At 38.8% G+C, this 20,418-nt stretch overlaps 1 protein-coding gene across 6 annotated transcripts in view; it reads right to left on the minus strand.

The window, feature by feature from the left end:
• The window catches only part of ADGB (androglobin), a 108,723-nt gene extending 93,780 nt beyond the window's left edge, over positions 1-14,943 (minus strand). For 2 of the 6 annotated variants that reach the window (XM_027739531.2, XM_027739533.2), the window contains exon 1: positions 14,793-14,942. In XM_027739531.2, the coding sequence (XP_027595332.1) occupies positions 14,793-14,854 (62 nt within the window). In that variant the 5' untranslated portion in view covers positions 14,855-14,942. Of the gene's footprint in view, positions 1-14,792 lie in introns of all 6 variants that reach the window. The other 4 variants (XM_027739535.2, XM_027739530.2, XM_039385711.1 and 1 more) reach the window with 2 other exon arrangements.
• Positions 14,944-20,418: the final 5,475 nt, after the last annotated feature.

Below are 20,418 nucleotides of genomic sequence, written 5' to 3' on the forward strand. Positions count from 1 at the left end.
GGTTCCTGTCAATCATATTCAAAATACCATGGCAACTGAGAAAAGTTCTGATGACTAGAAAAAAGCAAATATTATGCTCATCTAAAAATCTGGGATTTGGATCTTCAGAATTAAAGTGCTTGGAAACAATTTAAACTCAAATGGACAAGGAGCTAAGAAACCTGATGTAAGCTGACCCTGCTTGAGCAGGGAGTTTGAAACTAGATGGCTCCCAGATGCACCATTCAATGAACATTTTCTGTGATTTCATAATAGTTTTGTTGTTACCAATAGTAAGGACAAAGAAATGGGTAAAAATAAAGATTTCTCACTGTCTAGACATTAGCTACATTCATCCACACTACCAGTAACTCTTAATGGAAGACAGCTGTGAAAATTCAATACCATCTGTGCCTTCTGTTGTGTAAAAAATTCCCAAACATGGCTTCTACCTCTCTAACTGGAAGGAATATGTATTCTACAGAGTGATACCTCACTTTACTTTTTCATCTTTGTCACTTCAGTAATCTGTAAATTGACTCTCTATTGCCTTTGATCTTTCATTAATGGTACAATTTTTTTCTCCAGCGTTTTCTTGAAGACTCAAATGATGCTTCATTCTATATTCAATATTTAACAAGCAATTGAAAACCCTGAAGTATTTATCAGTTTCTTTGGATTACTAGGAATGTTTTTATCAGTTCCAGTTTTTTCAAAGAATCTGTTGCATCTGCACTAGCCTAATGCATAAAGAACAATAAAAACCAAAATTCTAGCTGTACAAACAGCTTCAACACTTGTGATACTTTGAAACCTGACTCCTTTTAACACTGGTTTAAATACAACTCCTTCTTACATATGCAAAAAAATGATAATTTAGAACTCTCATTTTTTGTACTTTTTTCCTACTTCAGATGAAATATGAATGGCGTATGCAGTGATTTGAAATATTCAAGGACTACTAATTTTTTTAAATCTTTTTTTCTACCTCTAAGTCAGCATTTTCTCTTTTAAATATTTATAGAGAAGCATGGAATTTTCACTTATAATAATGATAAAGATGCTCTGAAGCCATTCCCAAAGAAAATTAAATAATAATTGCAATAATTCATAGAATTATATAATCATAGGATGATTTGGGTTGGAAGGGGCCTTAAAGATCATCTAGTTCCAACCCCCCTGCCAAGGGCAGGGACACCTTCCACTAGATCATGTTAATCAGAGCCCCTCCTCATTTCTTGCTATAAGATTTCTGACTGCTTTGGGACAATAACGGAATAATAAAAAAGCGTATTTTTAAAAAGCAACAATGAGATATGGAAAGACATTCCTAACTTAGTTCCACACATAAAATTACTTTTCACTACACTTTGAAATAACAGAATACCCTCAACACTAACAGTGTGGAAGACATGGAAACAATGCAATCTATGACTGAGATGTCTAAACTAAGCTGGGGAAGCCCAATGCTACTGCATCTCTAAAAGGACAATTCAATAAACTTTTGGAAAAATTTATAAATAACTTTGATTTAATTGGTCTCCAAGCATAAATAACAAATCAAAAAAGACTACTGAATTTATTAAAATACTGTATTTGGAATAAGGTTATTAAGAAGTTCATTTATTACAAGAACTGAATAATATAACTCAAATCTTCATTCACGAAGCCTAGCCATGATGACACTATAACTCACTGAGAATTCTTTGAAACAAACTATATGACACAAGGCCAATGGAAATTGCTGGCATTTTATGCTCAGGCTGCATGGCTTCATTGTGTAAGAGTATTTTCTAAACTAACTTACGGGTACACTTCTTTTTAATCCTGTGATAAACCTTAAAGGAGAAAAAGGAAGAATAAATTGCCAAATGAGAGAAACACCATGAAGTTGGCACTAATTCACCTCTGGCCCTTTAAGCAGCTTCTCCAAGAATACTGGTATAATTGATGTAGTGCCAACAAGGGAAATGGGGGATGGCAGGATAGAGAAACACAGCAGGGAAAAAACTGCAGACAGATTGCAACCTAAATTTTTCAGAGACTTCAGATTCAATAGAGAGACAGGAAACAAGCCCACAAGGAAGTGTGCTCTCTCAAGTTAAACCACATAGTCATTTATTTAGCCTGTGGACATATACACTACCCCACTCTGTAAGCAAGATCTTGTCAACATGGTCAATGAAGTCTAAGGAGCAGTCTTCCTAAAACAGTTAAATCTATCTGTAAATTATCTATGATCATTCCTTACTGAGGGAACGCAGCAAGACTGAAGGAAGTCTTCTCAAGAGAATTACAGAAGTATTGGTATTTAGTTTCAGAACAGCATGGCTACTCCACCTTCCTTTCCCAGTACTCATGTCACTCTGGATCACCAGACAATAATAATTTTGTGACACTATACAGTTTTTTTTAGAATTCAGAAAGACAGTGTGAGGCAGTTAAAAAAAAAAAAGGGTCCCTTTCCTTGGATTGTTTGAACAGTCAGAAGAAATGATTTCTGGCCTCAGTAGAGGCTTTTATATTAGGAAAAAGGGTAGAGAACAAACAGTTTGTTCCAGGTTCTCTCCAAATATGCCCTGTAGAGAAATTATTTAAGTTTTTCCTTAATCTCTTCAGAACTCAAAAGGCTCCTTTAAAGACCTTATTTATAGCAGAAGTTCTTTTAAACTCCAATCGCCGAAATGATTTATAAAAAGTAGCATCTGAATATCTTATAAACCCACAGCAGAAACCATGGTAAGACTAAAGTTCATAAGAATCTGGAAAGGCTATGAAAAAGTTTGGTCAAGTATCACTAACTCTGTGGCAAAAAGATTTGCTCTTTTTTCTTCATACCTTGTGCCATTCTTCAGAAGAGGAATGAACGCAATGAGTCACAACCAGATGATCTAATAAGCAGCTAAGGCAATATAGGTTTTTCTTTATTATTAGAATAGTCAGCAGCAATTACAAAATAAAACTAAAATATGAATGCATTGTTTACAGTGACTTACCATTAATCTTATTTTGGACACTGGAGCCAAAACTTAAAGGATTCTCTGCAGAATTAAAATACACTAATCTAAATGCTCAGAGCCCTCACATCTGGGCAGTCTCAAGCCAAGAACGCAATTTAGGTACGATGAGCAGAGCAAATAATTGGAAAGCATTTATGTTGCAATGATAGTTGCTTGCAAAGCCTATGACGACGGCTATTGTCATTTCAGTTTTGTGTACTGGGGTAGGATTTCTTCCTCACAATGCATGGAGTGCTTTCTGTGTGAAGCACAATCAAACTGTGGAAAATTAAACTGATGATAGAAAGAAAAGATGAACACCAACTGATTAATCTTTATAGGCATATTATTTTTAAAGGGGTTGGTAATTTAGATCACTAGTTTCAAGCGTAATATTCTCCTTTCCAAACATAGCTGACATCCTTGTAGATGTCAGATGAACTACTAATAGACCTCAGTAGTTTGTCAAGAATGAGCCTATTTCAAACACACACACATTTTCTCAGAGAAATGGTCACCTAGCCTCATATTTAGCACTGCCAGCTAGAAGTCCATGTGTTCTTTTGTGTCTGCATATTAATGAAAAGTAAGTTGTTCCCTCTTGTTTTGCTTTCCAGGTTCTAGGAGCAGGGAGGAAAACCCTGCATGCCAAATCCCTTGTGCAAATTGTGTAAGGTGTAGTGGTGTGTCTTGGACATTACTTCAAAGAAAAACTGATAGAAAGTAGGGGTCTAGAAGCATTGCGGGTTTTAAAACTTTTATTTTTCAGTTTGTTCTCCTTGTTCTCAGCCCAATTGCATTTGTTGCCCTATAAATATTGCTTGATTTTTGGTCTTTACAATTTAGAATTCCAGCTACAATTGAGTGCTCCAGGTGGGGCTGTTGTGAGCTGTCCCAAATCCTTTAAGGTTAACCGGTTTCAAAAGGTGTTGGTGACAGACCAAGTGAACAGACTACCACAGATAAGAAGGGGTCTGAGCTGCATCTTGCAGTCATAGATTTGAAAGCAAGTAACAGCTACATCCAATTTGCAGACCAAATCAATGGTCTGCATTTGATCAATGCACTGTTCTTCCAACTAGCAGAAAATGACTACGGGTTATGTAGTTCTCAGTTAATGATAACACTTCAGGATCAGGAGCTATCTGTCATTATTAAGAACTCTGTTCAAGTACAGACAAGGAAAGTAAATAGAACACTATGACACATTAGAAACAGAATGTCCAATACAACAAATTAGTACAATGCCACTCAGTATAATCAATTTTATGTCCTTTACATGAAATAGAATATTTAGGTCAGTTACCCTAGCAATGTAAAAATAACTTTGGAAATTTGGCAACAGGCAAAACTCTAGAGAATGGAGCAAATGAACAAAATAATGAGCAGCATAGATGAGAGTGGATTATTTATCTCTTGTTATGATACAAGAAAAAACAATGGGTCTAATATAAACTAGAGCAAATTTAAAACCAATAAAAGAAAACACTGGACTGCTCAGCACATAATTAGCCATCAGAACTCTTTGACATCAGACACAACTCAGGAGAGAATAATGATCTATACCTTTTGGAACAGCCTATCTGAAGTAGCACATAACTGTCAAACTCTGGACGAAAATAAAGAAGAAAAGGAGCATGCCACGTGGGGGACTTTACCTCCCCCAAGCTCTGTGTGAGAAACTACTAACAGTACAGTCATAGAGCATCCACTTGTTCTGGTTGTCCTCCAAGGAAGATGAAGATCTCTTTTCAAATAATTTGATTCAAAGAGGGAACCTGAAGTCATATTTCCCCATATAACTGTACAGCACCTTAGAAATTATAGAACCATAACTTTTCTGAGTTTGTTTCTCCCAGGGTTTCCTACTAAAGGAACCGAGTTGACCTTAGATTCAGCTATAAGAACAGAGAAGATTGCAACACCTCTTTTCACACTAAGGTTTGATACTCAAACTCATATATCTTAAGAACAATGAACTGTGCTTTGTTCCTTTCTTTGGCATTACTTCCTTGTTGGCTTCTGTAAAAACCTTTTGTCCCTTCTGTATGGCAACCAAGCAATTAACTAAGAAATAGAAGTGTCTGCATGGCAGAGCATGCCAGTACTTCTATGGATTTAGGCCAACTCATTTCAAAAGCACTTTGCATTCATTGTTAAGAAAACCAGGAAATCCCATTTCTTCAGTGGTGATTATAAAGTTCACATGGAAGAAGATAAAGACCATTCTGCTTAAGTAGATGAATAATCCAAGGCAAACAGTCTCTAATGTGATATTTTAAGAATGCTCCCTAGTTTCAAAACACAATTACTAGTATTTTCTTTTAACAGCACTTTTTTTGAGAAAAGACAAGGCAGAAAGAACTGTGTCTTGCCAATACTGCCTAAGGAGTCTTTCTGCTGTGCCTTTTGCAACCGGACTTGTCTATCTCGCATTGGCCTTTTTAGCCACCAGCGCGCTTGTAGCAAATGTGGATAGAGTCCTTCTCAAATCTTCGTTCACGAAGCCCAGCCATGATGAGTTCTGCTGAAAGTTGCTTTTCTCTCTTACGCTGCTCATTACACTGTTCATCTTAATAGAAGTCTATAGACTTCTCTTGCACAATCTGATTGTACAGTCTTCAACCAATGGCTCATGGAGTGTTTGCCTGCAAGATCCTCTGACAATGCTTTGAGTTTCATGGAAAGAAAAACCTAAAACTAAGTCTAGTAGGGAGTACAGCATTTAGTGTCACTAGGATATTACTTAATGTTTTCATGCCCATGAGTCCATGAAGTTTGAAATCTACAGAACAAGTAGGCTGAGCTCTGAGGGGTTCATTGATTTAATTGGAATTAACTAGGAAAATTAATTTGAATACATAATTTCCTAATTAACATGTAATCTAGTTATTAAAAAATTAAACTTACTGGTCGACTTACATGGTATTTTATGATGTTTGCTTTATTTACTTGGGGAAAAACCCATTGTCTTATCACAAAGCATGAAACTAAAAAAGAAAGTTAAAGGTAAACCAAAGGGGGGAAAAATTACCAACAAATTGACTATATCGATTAGAGTTATACTGTGTTTACACACTGAAAAATTTCAATGAATGAAGCACAGGTGCTGAAAGCAAGATCCTCATCTTTCTGGCCAGAAAAAGCTATCACTAAAAATTCTGTTTCTGCAACAAACAAAATTAGTGCCCTTGGAAATACAAGTTACTTACAAACCAAATAGACAATAAAAAACAATAAATGAAAAGTGAATCTTTCATACTGAAGAACAATATAAAATCTTCAGGAATGTCTCTAGCTTTAATTAGCTTAGAATTTAGGTATTAGTGCAAGAGTACAGTAATAGAGCTTGCAGATGTACAATGATGCAACAAATAACTTTGGAAGAACAATTATGAACTAAAGCGTTTCACCCAAATTGAACCTAAGATTACTACATTACTACATCTGCAGAAAGTATGTATGTGCATTTGCTAGGGTTTCAGATAGTTAATTTTTAAGGCACATTGATAATTCTCCCTTTAGTTGTGTAGTTGGATGTCCTGGAATCCTGGGCCATTACAGATTTCTGTTGCCCCTAAATTATTTGGGAGAACAGGAAATGCCTTGTCAATATAGGTAATGCAAACAAGCAATAAATCCTTCAAAAATGCTCTGTACAGCCATTCAAATGAATATAATTGTTTATCTTTGGAAATATTGCAATTAACAGATTGCTAAAACAGCCTGTAATATCAAAACATCCTCAGCTTAATCAGGACAGTAGGTGCAAACTGGAAATGAACAATTGCTGTTGCTCAAGATACACTACAGCTCACTCCCTTGTGAGTGAAGCCTTGTGAAGGCTTAACTGCTTCGGTTAGAAAGGATCTGGACTGAGATATTTGAGATAGAACCTCCCAAGTTATCGAGAATCAGCTTTGTAGTAAGAGTATAAAAATATTGTAATATGTTACCAATTACAATTGTAAAGCAGCTTATGAATGCAGTGCAGGTTTAAAATTTTTCATATAAATCTTCATTCTCTTGCAAAGTCCAGTGAGTAGCTGTACTGGGTTTGGGTAGGATTCAGGTAAATTTCTTCACAGCAGCTTGTACAGAGGGGATTTATATGAGATTTGTGATGGAAACAGTGTTTCCATCCCTGATAACACAGGGATGTTTCAGTTATTGCAGAGCAGTGACTACACAGAGTCAAGGCCTTTTCTGCTTCTCACACTGCTCTGCCAGCAAGTGGGCTTGAAGAGCACAAGAAGGGACCAGAGGGGACACAGCCCCGACACCTGACCCCAAGTGACCAAACAGGCACACGTCACCATATATTGTCACTCTCAGCAATAAAAGCTGGGGGGAAAAGAAGGAAGGGAGAGATGTTGGGAGTGATGACATTTGTCTTCCCAAGTTGCCACTATAAGTGAAGGAGCCCTGCTTTCCTGGGGATGGTTGAACATCTGTCTGCCCATGGGAAGCATTGAATTAATTCCTTGGTTTGCTTTGTTTTTTACCTATTAAGTTGTCTTTACCTAAATCTACAAGTTTTTTCATTTTTACCCAGATTCTGTCCCCCATCCTGCTGGGGAGGAGTAAGTGAGCAGATGTGTAGCACTGAGCTGCCAGATGGGGTTAAACCACAACACTCAAAACTAATTGTATTTTTAAAGACAGCCTAGTTTCTAATAAATGGGGCAGAAATAACCATAAAATGGATACACCTAATCCAAATATTGCAAACATCGGGACTAGTATACTCAATGTCTTTTGTCCAAAATGTTAACCCTGTTTCAAGTCTCTAGAAGAACTTAGTTATAACCACCATGCCATACTCATCTCTGACCTAGCTCATGCTAGGCATCTATATATGATTCTAACTAGGTTTTACAATAATATAGCAACCGTTTCTCTCAAATAAAACAAATGTTGCAACACAAAGATGTACCACTGGGCTACCCTCACAAACACAAGAACAGGAGTACTGAATGAGAACATGGGTGAACTGTAGCCCAACATCTCGTCTCAAACAATACTTGCAACTGAAAGCCTACAAAGAGCATAAAGCATATGCAGTATAGTTGGCAAATACTTTTAACAGTCCCTAAGAATTTTTAGCTCAAGCACTTCCTGAGTTGGATATGGTTGCTATGTATTTATAGAATCTTCAATGGATTTCTTTTCTGACGACTTGTACCATGATTCCATGTAAATATTTAGTGCCCATTAACGCTTTATTAACTAACATGAAAGGTCCAGCACAACACTAAAATCAGCTTCAAGTTCAACCACCATCCTCTTATCCACAAGTTATTAGTTCTTGCCATTCCCAAACTTCAGCCAATTCAGCAATCCCAATGCAAAACACAAAAAAATTAACTTGTTCAGTCTATATTCTCTAAACCACTGTTGTAGTCTAAACTTTAAGTATACTTACCTAAAGAAAACATGCTGGCAGTGGAAAAAACCTCAATCACAAGCCTTGGCTGAAAGCTTATAGGAATAGAACTACCAATGCCACTATTTCTTTCTCTTCTTACTGTCCCATTAATCTTAATAATGAACGTTAGGTAATCCTAGGCTTTGGTGCAGCAACTCACTGTACCACAGCAGTGCAGCAACCTGCTACTCATTGCAATCACCCAGGCATACAGCTAAACTTAAGTAATTTCTTCCAGCCAGTCCAGACTCCAGCCTGTCTCTGCTGGTCCTTAAGCATACATCAGCAGTAAATACTACTCTTCACAGAATCACAGAATACGCTGAGTTGCAAGGGATCCACAAGGATCATCGAGTCCAACTCTGAGCACTGCACAGGACCATCCCCAAGAGTCACACAATGTGTCCGAGAGTATCATTCAAACCCTTCTTGAACTCAGACAGGCTTGGTGTTGTGATCACTTCTCCAGTGAGCCTGCTGCAGTGATCAACTACCCTCTGGGTGAAGAACTCTTTTCTAATATCCAACCTAAACCTTCTCTGACACAACTTTAGGACATTCCCTTGGGTCCTGTCACTGTCACCACAGAGAAGAGATCAGTGTCTGCACCTCCTCTTCCCCTCACCAGGAAGTTGTAGACTGTGATAAGATGTCTCCTCAGTCTCCTCTTCTCCAGGCTGAACAAAGTGATCTGAGCCACTCCTAACAGGGCTTCCCCTAAAGGCTCTTCACCATCTTTGTTGTCTACCTTTGGACACTCTCTAAGAGCTTAATATCTTTCTTATACTGTGGCACCCCAAACGGCACACAATATTCAAGGTGAGGCCGCACCAGTGCAGAGCAGAGCGAGACAATCCTCCCCTTTGACAGGCTGGCAGTGCTTTGCCTGATAGCCCCGAGGACACGGTTGGCCCTCCTGGTTGCCAGGGCACTGCTGACTCATATTCAACTTGCTGTCAACCACTGCACTCTCTAAAAAGAACTTCAGCACTACTCTGACCTTCCTCTATATACACCGGTGACCTCTGCCTGTGCCACAATTACCCCTAAATCACTTGCCTCTCTTGGCACCGACCATTAACTCTTCACTTTTTTCCCTGATAGCCCAAACCCTAATTGAGATAGATGCTGATGGCTGAGGTTTAATTCAGAAGATTGGGCTTGATGGCATAGAGCTTCATCAAATTAATTTAAAAAGCATTTAATTCATTATCCATTCTTACTAGCCAGACTCTCTTTCAGTGACAACAGAGACATCAATTCCTATTCACCATAGCTGTTGAAACCTGGGAAAGATCACATTCTCGGTAGCCTCTAATGGTGCAATTAAGAAAAGCTATAAAGGCAGCAGCTCTTTTGAGCTCTTCAGCCTGTCATCTCTAGCAACTGCTTAGCTCCTGAAGGGAATTGCTACCTAATTAGAAAGCAATAATGATGCCAGACCCAATGGAGCATCCTGTAGAGACTCACGGGAAGTCTGCCTAAGCAAGTCCAAAGCAATTTTCCTGCCTTCTCCATATGTTTTTGAGGTCCCACTCCAGCAATGCAATATATCCACCAATAATTCTGACTGATTTTCCACAGTGCAGATGACTGTGCTGACTCTTCTAAGCAATTATGGGGGAAAAAAGAAGCCTGATCTTACTAGAAATTAAGAAAAGTGATTTTAAGGTGATCAAAATATATTGCCCAGATGTTTGTACATGTTACTTTCAGGGGCCTTCTACATTAATTTTATCTGCAGGAATTGAAATTATAACGCTGTAATTTTTTTTTTATAAGCACTGTCTGCTTTTGGGATTTTTTTTACAAATTATTTCAAAAATATTAGCCTTTTTATATTACTGATATTTCTATTTAGGATTTTGATCATTAGTTGCATATAAAACAAGTAGCATTTACTATCAAAAAGACAATATTAGTCAAAAGACAAAGTCTTTTTAACATTTTTATCACTGTAACTGCAAGTTTTGTTTTAAAATAAAACACAGAAAACCTATCTTGCAATTACCACAGAATACTAAACTTACAAGGCAACATTTTCTCAGACAGCTTGCAAGCATCTATTTCTCTTTCAGATACAGGAATAGCAACATTACCCAGGTTCTTACAGATTGACACAAAATTTGTACGGTAATTGTCTCTGTCTCACAAACGTTCTGAATAAATGGGGTAAGAGAATGAACACAAACAGATATCAAGGTATGCACATCCAGGGTTGCCCCATCCCAGGTGCAGAATTCATCACTTATCTTTGTTAAACTTCACATGGTTGGTAGTTGACCAGCCCTCTAATTTGCCGAGGTCTCAACCAGGCCTCCCTGCCTTTGAGGGAGCCAACAGCTTCTCCCAATTTTACATCATCTGCAAACTTACTCAGTACTCCTTCGAAGCCTGTGTCCAAGTCATTTATGAAGATATTGAAGAGCACAGGGCCTAAGATGGAGCCCTGTGGAACCCCCCCACCAGTAACAGGTCACCAGTCTGATGTTACCCCATTCACTCTGACGCTTTGTGCCTGTTGCTCATCATATGATGTGTTTACCCAGCTGTGTGCTGGCCATTTGGTTCAGAAGGATACAGGGAGAGATGGCATCGAAAGCTTTACTGAAATCCAAATATCTAATAAGTAATTGTTATATCTCCAATGAACACAGGTGCAATCTTACAGTGTGTGTATAAGATGTACTTCCAATTTCCACAACGCACTTGAAAAAGAAACAATATTTTCTAGAATTAGGAGAAAATCATTACCTGATGAAACATAGAGTAATCTATACGACACAGGGATTACCAAACAAAATGAGGATTGAATCACGGAGTTACACAGAAGAGTTGTTTTTATCACCATGCTCAGCACTTTTCCTCAACAATTATAAATATTAAGAGCATCAATACTATTCATTTGTCCCAGAGTAGACTCCTACAGAATCGGGTCAGTACTCTCCTAATTTTTCTTGATAACAATGACACAGATCTAGCCTTAAATCAGAAGAGTGAATGTTCTCTGCATATGGGGCCAGAACTGCGCTTTCTAGTAAATGAATGACATTTTTATCTTGTTCTTGTAGACCTGCAAACACAGAATACTTTACTGGAATACAGATATTCCTCATTATACAGCATTTTTCCATTTCCAAACAAAGAAATAACATATCAATCTGTCTGCTATCAATTGCATTCCCATCATTCTGACATCATAAGTCCTATGATAAAGGGGAAAGCAGTCTAGAAGCAATGTGGAAAGTTGAAAAATGAAATACAGCCTCTATTTTGCATAAATCACTGTCTGTAGTTTTTAAGTTTTAACCATAAGCCTAATCCAAACAAAAAGCTCCCTATAAACTTTAGCAGAGTATAGTTCAAAACTTGAAACTGCCTAATTGCTTGTTGTCTCCATAGGAATTCTGTAGCTCATAGCAGTGGTCTCCAAAGTAGGGAGGGTGCACAAGGGGAAAAAATATTAGAGCTTGAGTAGTTCATTTATACAACTGATAAAGGAATAAGTACACATATACTGGAAGGGTGCGCTCAAACCCCTTTTACTAGTTGGGTTGCACAATCAGAAAAAGTTTGGAAACCACTCGCATATAGCATGGCTAAAGAAAAAAAAATATGTTTCAATGTTTCAGTCCTTTAGAAGAGACAAAGAATGTTAAAGTACCTTTCTGATACTGGGTTTGGTTTATAAATTGCAATCCATCTGAGAAACAAGGGCAAGAAAGAAGAAAGGTTATTCAAGGTCTTAAAAGTGTTCCCAAGGGTAAACTTTTAGTCCCACTGTGTTCAGTTCCCAACTATCAACAATTTTCACTGTTTTCATAAACACCAGGTTTTCACAGAGATTTTTGACTAGAGAGTATTAAGATGCATGGGGGTTTTCAGCAGGATGAAGTTCTTACTGAGACTAAATACTGTAGTATAATAGAGCCTTTAATTGACTCAGAAAGCAAAATTTACAGTGCAAAACAGTATGAAAGTATAGCAAGTGCTGAAATCAAAATTTCAACTATTTTATAGCACCATTCTCTACTGTTTCATGAGAAAATGGGGCTACTTTTGCAGTAAAATTTTTGTTTCGAGACAAAAAAATATGTATCCAAAAGTTTAGTAAGCTGTCATTAGCTTTCATTGATTTAAATTAATTATCTACAGCTCAACAGAAGCTAAAGGAAAATCTTTCCTGACAACTTAATCAAGGTTTATCAGGTCAATTGCTGAACTTGGAAAGATGTGCACTGACTTAAACCAACACTTTTTCATCCATTCATCCAAAAGGCCTTAGTAACATTCCAGAATGAATGACAAAAAATGAGTGGGGATAGATTAGTTAGGAAATCAGTATCAGAATTGCTGCAACTTTTTATTTTTTTTGTGTCACAGATTTCCTGTTTTCCCCTTTTACACTATCAGCATTTCTGTTAATATAAATCTATATTCAAATACAAACAGGGATAGTTCTGTATACTAAGAGCTGTTCCATCAAATAAGAAAACAGTAAGATAAGATTAAAAAAATAATAATTCAGCTTATATCTCCATATGCCTCAATACCATTGAGGGCAATAAGAATTCATATGGAAATGTATACGGCACCAAAACATTTAGAAGCTTACTGCTGAGAGTTACCCCTGTTTACTAGAGGGGCACTCTGTATCACAGTGGTTTATTACAAGACAAACACAAAAGACATATTACAGTTAAAGCAGAAGGTATAAGGTTAATTTAAAAAACACTAATGCAAGCTATTTATTCTGTGTTATGACAGTTCTGCATTACAATCAGGTTACTGCAATATGTTACTAGATTACAGAAGAAACAAATTTACTAAGCTACCACTAGGACATCTTTAAGCTACTCCATCCTATGTAAAATAACTTTCCTTCTTTTTCTCCAACAGTGCTAAAAAAATAAAAGTGTCCCTGATGGCTTAGACATGACCAGAAAAATTTTGATAAACTGTTTGAAACAGTAAATATGAGAGGTTGCATGGCTGTGGTCAAAACAACAACAAAGTTATTAACAAAGGGTGCAGTGGGGAAGTGGGAAGAATTAGATACTGGCAGTCTGCAACAACAGAAAAGTAAACAAAATGGGAATCACGGCGTGAAATATCAAACAGAAATATGATGATATGAAATAAGAAACTACTGTGTAGTAAAAGCTGTGTAACTAGAAATAAAATAAGAACAAAGGGGCATTTGAGAATGATTTCAAGAGAGAAATAAGTTATACAACTGAAACTTTCAGTTATAGCAGACAAAAAGAAAAGGGCATGAGCACATACATCAGACACCTTTTTCATTTCAAGCCTGACAGCACCGTGCATTCAGGCTTACATAATTTAGGATGAGAAAGCTGCTCAAAACACAGAAATTGAACTCACAAGTCAAAACAGCAACCGTGAAAGAAAGTCAATGCTTTCTATTTATTTATTTGTCCTTGCAGGAAGAAATATACATTTACACAGAAATACACAAATTCCCACTAAACACTCAACAAATAGTGAATCATTTAAAAACAACTCAAGAGATGCTACTTACAAAGAAATATTTAAGAAATCAATAGGAAGAATGCTTTCTTTAATATATTTACTTTCCTTGGGTTCATTATAACATAAAGCAAACATTCCAGGCACAGGGAATTCTTTTCCCTTCTGTAAGTGAAACTTATGTGCTATGAGAGTCATTAATCATTTTGCCCCAAAAACTTCAGCTAGTTTAGTTCCTCTACCTGATGAAAACGGGGGGCCCCGAATTCCCAAAATTATTGCCCTGATTTGAGGTTCTTTTAAACCCAAAACCATTTCAGCGAACATTCAACTTCTGACGGCTCCCGACCACCAGTTGAAGGCTTCACTCCTTCTGCTATGCTCGAGGTCCGAGGCACCCTGGCTGCTAGCCCAGGTACGGTACAAGACACGCATGCCCCCGGCTTGGCAGACAGGCGCACCACAAGTACCGCAGGAGGAAAAGAGCACAACTTCGACGTGAGCTGGGCCTCCAGTTTGAACAAGCAAACAAACTAAAAAAAGAAAACCAAACCAACCCGAGAACAACCAAACCCCACCTCGCCTTTTGAAACTCCTTTTAATTAAGCACCCACATAAGCAAGCAGACTTTGTCAGCACCAGCTATGAGCACGCACAGGACTACGGGCCCGCACCCGTGTCTGCCGGTGCCATGGTGACAGGGCCGCCACGCACAGGTGCGCACGGACGACGTCTCCCGGTCCCGAGGAAAGGAAGCCTCGGGGAAAAGTTTCTAGCCGGCCAAGAGGGCACCCCGGCCGGGCATCCTGGTGTGTTTCCCGGCGCGCCCCCAGTGTCCGGGCAGGCGGCGTGGACGGCCCTGCTCCCGCGCCCTCCCTCCCTCCCGGGGCTCTCACTGTTTGGGGGAGCCGCTGGTAGGGCCGCCGAGATCCTTCTTCTTGCTCCCCTTGGAGGCCATGGCCACGGTGCTGTCCCGCCGCGTCCGCCGCGTTGCCCGGCAACCCCGCCGGGCCGAGGTGGCGGGTCTGGCGCCGCCCCAGCGCTACCCCCGTGCCCCGCGGGAAGGGCCCGGCGGGTGCCCCGCGCAGGAGCGGCCGAGCCCGTCCTCGCTCCAGGCCGGCGGGGAGAGCCCGGACGCCATCCTCACCGCCGGCTTAAAGTTCAAGGAGCCAAAAACAGGGTGTGAAGTGCCTTTGCGGACGAAGGTTTGGCTCCGAGGGTGATGGTGCATTCTGATCTTCTGCGGCAGCTTCGAGGATCTTTCCAAAGAAAGTAACTTGTTTGCCAGTGGTACTAAATTAGGAGGAGCTGTCGGCTCTCTCGAAGGTAGGGAGGCCCTGCAGAGAGACCTCGACAAATTAGAGAGATGGGCAATCACCAACCGCATGAAGTTTAAAAAAGACAAGAACCGGATTCTGCAGCTGGGACGGGGCAACCCCAGATGTAAGTACAGACTGGGGAACGAGAGGCCGGAGGGCAGCCTGCGAAAAGGGACCTGAGGAACCTGGTCGACGGGAAGCTGAATATGAGGCAGCAGTACCTTAGCAGCCTAGAGAAATTTTAAAACTAGATTATGCAAGTTTTTGTTTTCTCTTTTTATTTTCAAATGACGCAACTAATTCCTGATATGAAGCCTATGATTACCAAAGTGAATGGAATTCCACCAAGGTCAGGTAAAACTAACATTAATGTGCTGGCTTTGAATTCAGCAGATAGTTAACTTCATCTTAGTTTACATGCAGAATTTTTCAAATACACGCCCCAGATTACATTATTACCAACAGCTCCTATTTCTCTTAACCTAGTTGCTGTTTCCCAGTCTTTAGTGAGTGATAAAAAATTCTTTATTCAATTCAGTCTCAGTCTTTTTGAAATATATTTAAAAAAAAAAATCAATGAATATCTATTTGTCAAATTGCAGAGAGCATGAGTAGATAAATAAGAGGAAAAATATGCAGTCGTTGCTACATCTAGAGGCTTGTTTTAGACAAATGTCAGATATTGATTTATATGAAGATGACAGGCAGCCAGATATATACTCATAAATTTTAAAGCAGAGAATTCTTCCATATCTTGGCATTTCCTTCAGCATTATGTCCAGCAGCATCTATTCTAAATAAGGTACTTTGGGACACTTCTCACTTGGGAGCCAAATAAACATTTCAAGTTTATTTATTTTCGAACTGAAGAGTTGGTCTTCTCTTCATACAATTATGCTATCAAATATTTATTAGAGCATACTGATTAAAAAGACCCGAACAAAACAACAACAAAAACTAAAACAAACAAAAACCAAACCAAAACAAAAACAACAAAACCAAAACAACAAAAAAAAAGAAACAGCAGAGAGAGGTGAGTTCAAACATTTGGCTACCTCTTTAGTACCAGCACAGTGCTGTTAACCTCCACACCATGCTGGATGCTGATGCCAAGTTGTAGACTGAGCTGGAATTTACAAGACTGAGTTTGTGATGCAAACTGCAGACAAAAACATCTCAGATAATCTGTGATTTCCATGTATTCCTCTGAATCCCCTTTTCTTTCCTATACTTACTAGGCAGAGAAAATACTATAGAAAAGTATCTATAAAACATTGGTGTAAGAGGCTACAAGTACTAGTTGGAGACAGCAGAACACTACCAAAACCATTCTCAGGGGTCTTGCAGTCCAGACTTAACTCTCCTCTGATTTTACAGAAGGCACAAGAATTTCAGAACAAGACAGGAAAAAGTTTTTTGCCTTAAGAGAAGGGCTGGGAGTGTGGTAGGGTGGCAAACCTTAATTAGAAATAGCTGAAGAGTAGGCTGAAGACAATCAGATTCTTCTCAGAGGTGCCAAGTGACAGGATTAGAATCCATGTGAAAACTTAAAAACAGGAAATTTCCGCAGGAATACATGATCTTCCAAAGCCACTTCCAACAATACCTCTTCTGTGATTCTGAGAAGTTTTCCATGAAAAAAATGGTCAAAATCAGACAGAGGCTTCTATAAGAACAGATGCTGCATCTTCAAGCATGAGGTTGCAACTAAGTTAAGAGACGAAAGGGAAATAAAATTGCTTTTGATTTTCTTTTTGTGTTTTGGAGACTTTTTTCCCCTACTTCTTTTACCAAATGATAGGAAAATTTAGGTTCTGAAACTAATTCATTTAGAAGATCAAAAGAAGGCCACTCTTACTTCCACTACTCTCTTTTGTCCATTTACTAAGTGGAAGAGTAGGTGGGAGTGATATAAGGAAGGAACAGGTCAGTGGGGAAACTGTAAACAGGGGGAAGATAGCAGTGCATTGGCATTTCAGGAACAGCAGGCAGTAAAGGATCAGAATAAAAATTGAAGGGTGATCCAAAAAAGGGGAATTGTGAGTGAGAAAATAAAAACCCTGTAGTATGTGATAGAGCTTGAGAGGAGCAGTCTGTGCACAATTAGGAACAGTCACATACTGAGGTGACATAGGCCAAGGAACTGAATTTAAGCAAAACATCAAACAGATGGACTGAAACCTTTCACCAGCAGCTGTATTCTGTTAACTCTTAAGTAAGACTGAGGTTAGGGAGAAAAGTGAGGAAAGGGATGATTATGAGAGATTTTTTGGGGTAAACTTATGGGGTATGACAAGGTATAGGGGAAGAAAATTACAGCCAGCTGCTTAACAGAAAATAGTCTTTGCCTAAGCCCAGGGCTTTCTGCCTACTGCCATTTCAAAGATATCTTATGGTACCATGTCTCATCTGATCTTGTCAGGGACATGGTTTTTCTAGCATTCCAGCATCTCTTGAATTTGACAAGGTGCTAGAAAGAACTCTGATGAACCCCAGCTGTGTTACTATCTTCACTTATCTTTTTTTAAAAATCACATGCTAGTCTCATTTTGGAGAAACACAGAACCAAAATATTCAGTAAAATATCAAACAGTTGTCCAAGTCCAATTTAAATATCACAATACCATTGGGTCCCATGAGACTGCTCAGGGCGAATACTTAACTTCAGGCTGAAGTGTTCCATGAATTAGGGATCACCACAATTTTGATCCTCTCTCCACTTAAATCATCATGGCTGGGCTTCGCGAACGAAGATTTGGGAAGGGCTCTACCCACGTTTGTTGCAAGTGTGTTGGTGGTTGAAAAGGCCAGTACGAGACAGGCACGTCCGGTTGCAAAAGGCACAGCAGAAAGACTCCTTAGGTGGTATATTCTGCAAGGCACAATTCTTTCTGTGTTGCCTTTTCTCCTCAAGGGTGATCCTGCGTGCGTTCTCAAAAGCATCAGCAGCGTTATAGATGGTTCTCCACTTAAATATTGAATAGAATATAGTGTAGGCCCCAAGAGCAGGCATCAGAGGAAATTCAAGTAGCTCAGAGAAACATGCAGAACCATGGCATTTCTTTTGTTAATTTTATGTTTAATGATTCATAACAGGAATATCTTTCTATGTCAAAATGAAAGGCTTCCTGGGTTTGATACTGTGTGAAAACCCTACCTGAAGTTTGGAGTTGAAGTCAACTGTGGTACTGTAGCTATTGGAACTGTTACAAAATTGAGATACAGACATAAGAGGTAGTATTCTAAATATTTGGCTAAAAGATACAATGAAATTGTGACTGTAGCCTGAGAGACAGAAGAAAATGTCTAGTTTTAAAATGAAAATACACAATGTTAATATAGTGCTACCTTTTTGCTGTAGAATCTATTAAATCCTCTAGTACACTGTTTTACTCTAGTATTTTGTTTTTTACAATTAAGAATGTAACCTTTTTACAGGAGATTTAAAAAGTTAAGTCTTGTTGTTCTAAAGTAAAGGCATGCTGCAGGTCACAACATATCCTTTCTGACAGTGATTAACTTCAGTGCACTTTAAGTGAGGTTACAGGCTAAACACAAAAAGTTGTACTATTTTAAAAATGCAAAATATATGATTGCTAGATACGTATTTTTTAAAGTGTGATTAACATTCTTCATAAAAAGTCAAGAACAAGACCATAAACTGATGTCTGCAAGATATATTAAAACTTGTTTACCAAATCTACCAAATCGACGTAAAAATACATTGTCTTCTCTAAATAAAAAAAAAAAAAACAACACTACAATGCAGTTTACATTCTCTAACTTCTGAAACACAAAAATTACATAAGGTATTGCGACACTTGTGCCATCAGACGTATAAACAAGTTCCACCATCGCTATTTGAACTATGCTGAGTCTCATCTAATTCTGCTTAAAACAACAACACAATGAAAAATGGCATCCCACTGGACCATCTGACAAAGTCCTTGCTCCTTAAACTACTAAATACTAGAAGGCAGTGATTTTTGGATATCTTGAGGCAAAGTACAGTTAGTTTGCCTGTGTGGTGGGTTGACTCTAGCTGGACACCAGGTGCCCACGAAAGCCACTCTATCACTTCCCTCCTCAGCTTGACAGAGGAGAGAAAGTGTAACAAAAGGCTCGTGGTTCAAGATACAGACATAGATAACTCACCAGTTTCTGTCGTCAGTAAACAGACTTGACTTGGGGAAATTAGTTTATTACCAATCAAATCAGAGTAGGATAATGAGAAATACAAACCAAATCTTAAAGACACCTTCCCCTTCTTCAGCTTAACTTTACTCACAATTTTCTCTACCTCCTCCACCTAATGGCACAGAGAGGTGGGGAATGGGGGTTGCAGTCACTTCATCACACGTTGTCTGTGCTGCTCCTTCCTTCTCAAAGGAAGGACTCCTCACATTTCCCCCACTCCAGCATGGGGCCCCTCTCATGGGAGACAGTCCTCTACAAATTTCTTCAGTGAGTTCTCCCCATGGGCTTCATAAACTGCTCCAGTGTAGGTCCCTTTCATGGGGTGCAGTCCTTCAGGAACAGACAGCTCCAGTGTGGGTCCCCCACAGGGTCCCAAGTCCTGTGAGAAAACCTGCTTCAGTGTGGGCTCCTACTCTCATGGGTAGACTTTTTGCTACATCGATGCTGGGATAGTACTGCCAACTAAAATTCACTAATTATAACCAAAGATGCTTGGACATATTATGAACAGTAGAAATGGATAATATGGCCCAAATACTACACTACTTCAATACCACAGTCTACAGGACACTTCTGAGACAAAAAAGTTAAAAAAATATACCCATCTGAATGCAAGAAACAAAGTCCATTATTCTGGATGGATACCACCTACTGCTTTGATACATACCAGTAAAGGGCAGGAGGGTTTAGAAACAGAGTTAACAGGCTGTCCATGCTATCTGTAATCTTTAGGAAGCCATGAGCTTTCCAAAAGACCAATCAGTTAAGCTTCCAGAAGGGTTATGATAATACACAGGTTAAAAGTTCAAGTTAAAAAGAAAAAGAGAAAAAAGTAAAACCAGAAGCCTGTATGTTTTATCAAAAGGCTGAACAATTTGTTTCATTAAATAGAACCTGCAAAAGACAAATAAAGTCCCTTAATGTTAACATGCCACATGAAACATAGCAGTTCCCTTTTGCTTCCAGTTACATGGGCAATAAGGCCAGAAATCCTGCATATTTTAAC

This window comes from Pipra filicauda, unplaced genomic scaffold (genome assembly GCF_003945595.2).
Source record: "Pipra filicauda isolate LSUMZ 115617 unplaced genomic scaffold, ASM394559v2 scaffold42_size3861933_pilon, whole genome shotgun sequence".
In the NCBI taxonomy this organism is placed as follows: domain Eukaryota; kingdom Metazoa; phylum Chordata; class Aves; order Passeriformes; family Pipridae; genus Pipra; species Pipra filicauda.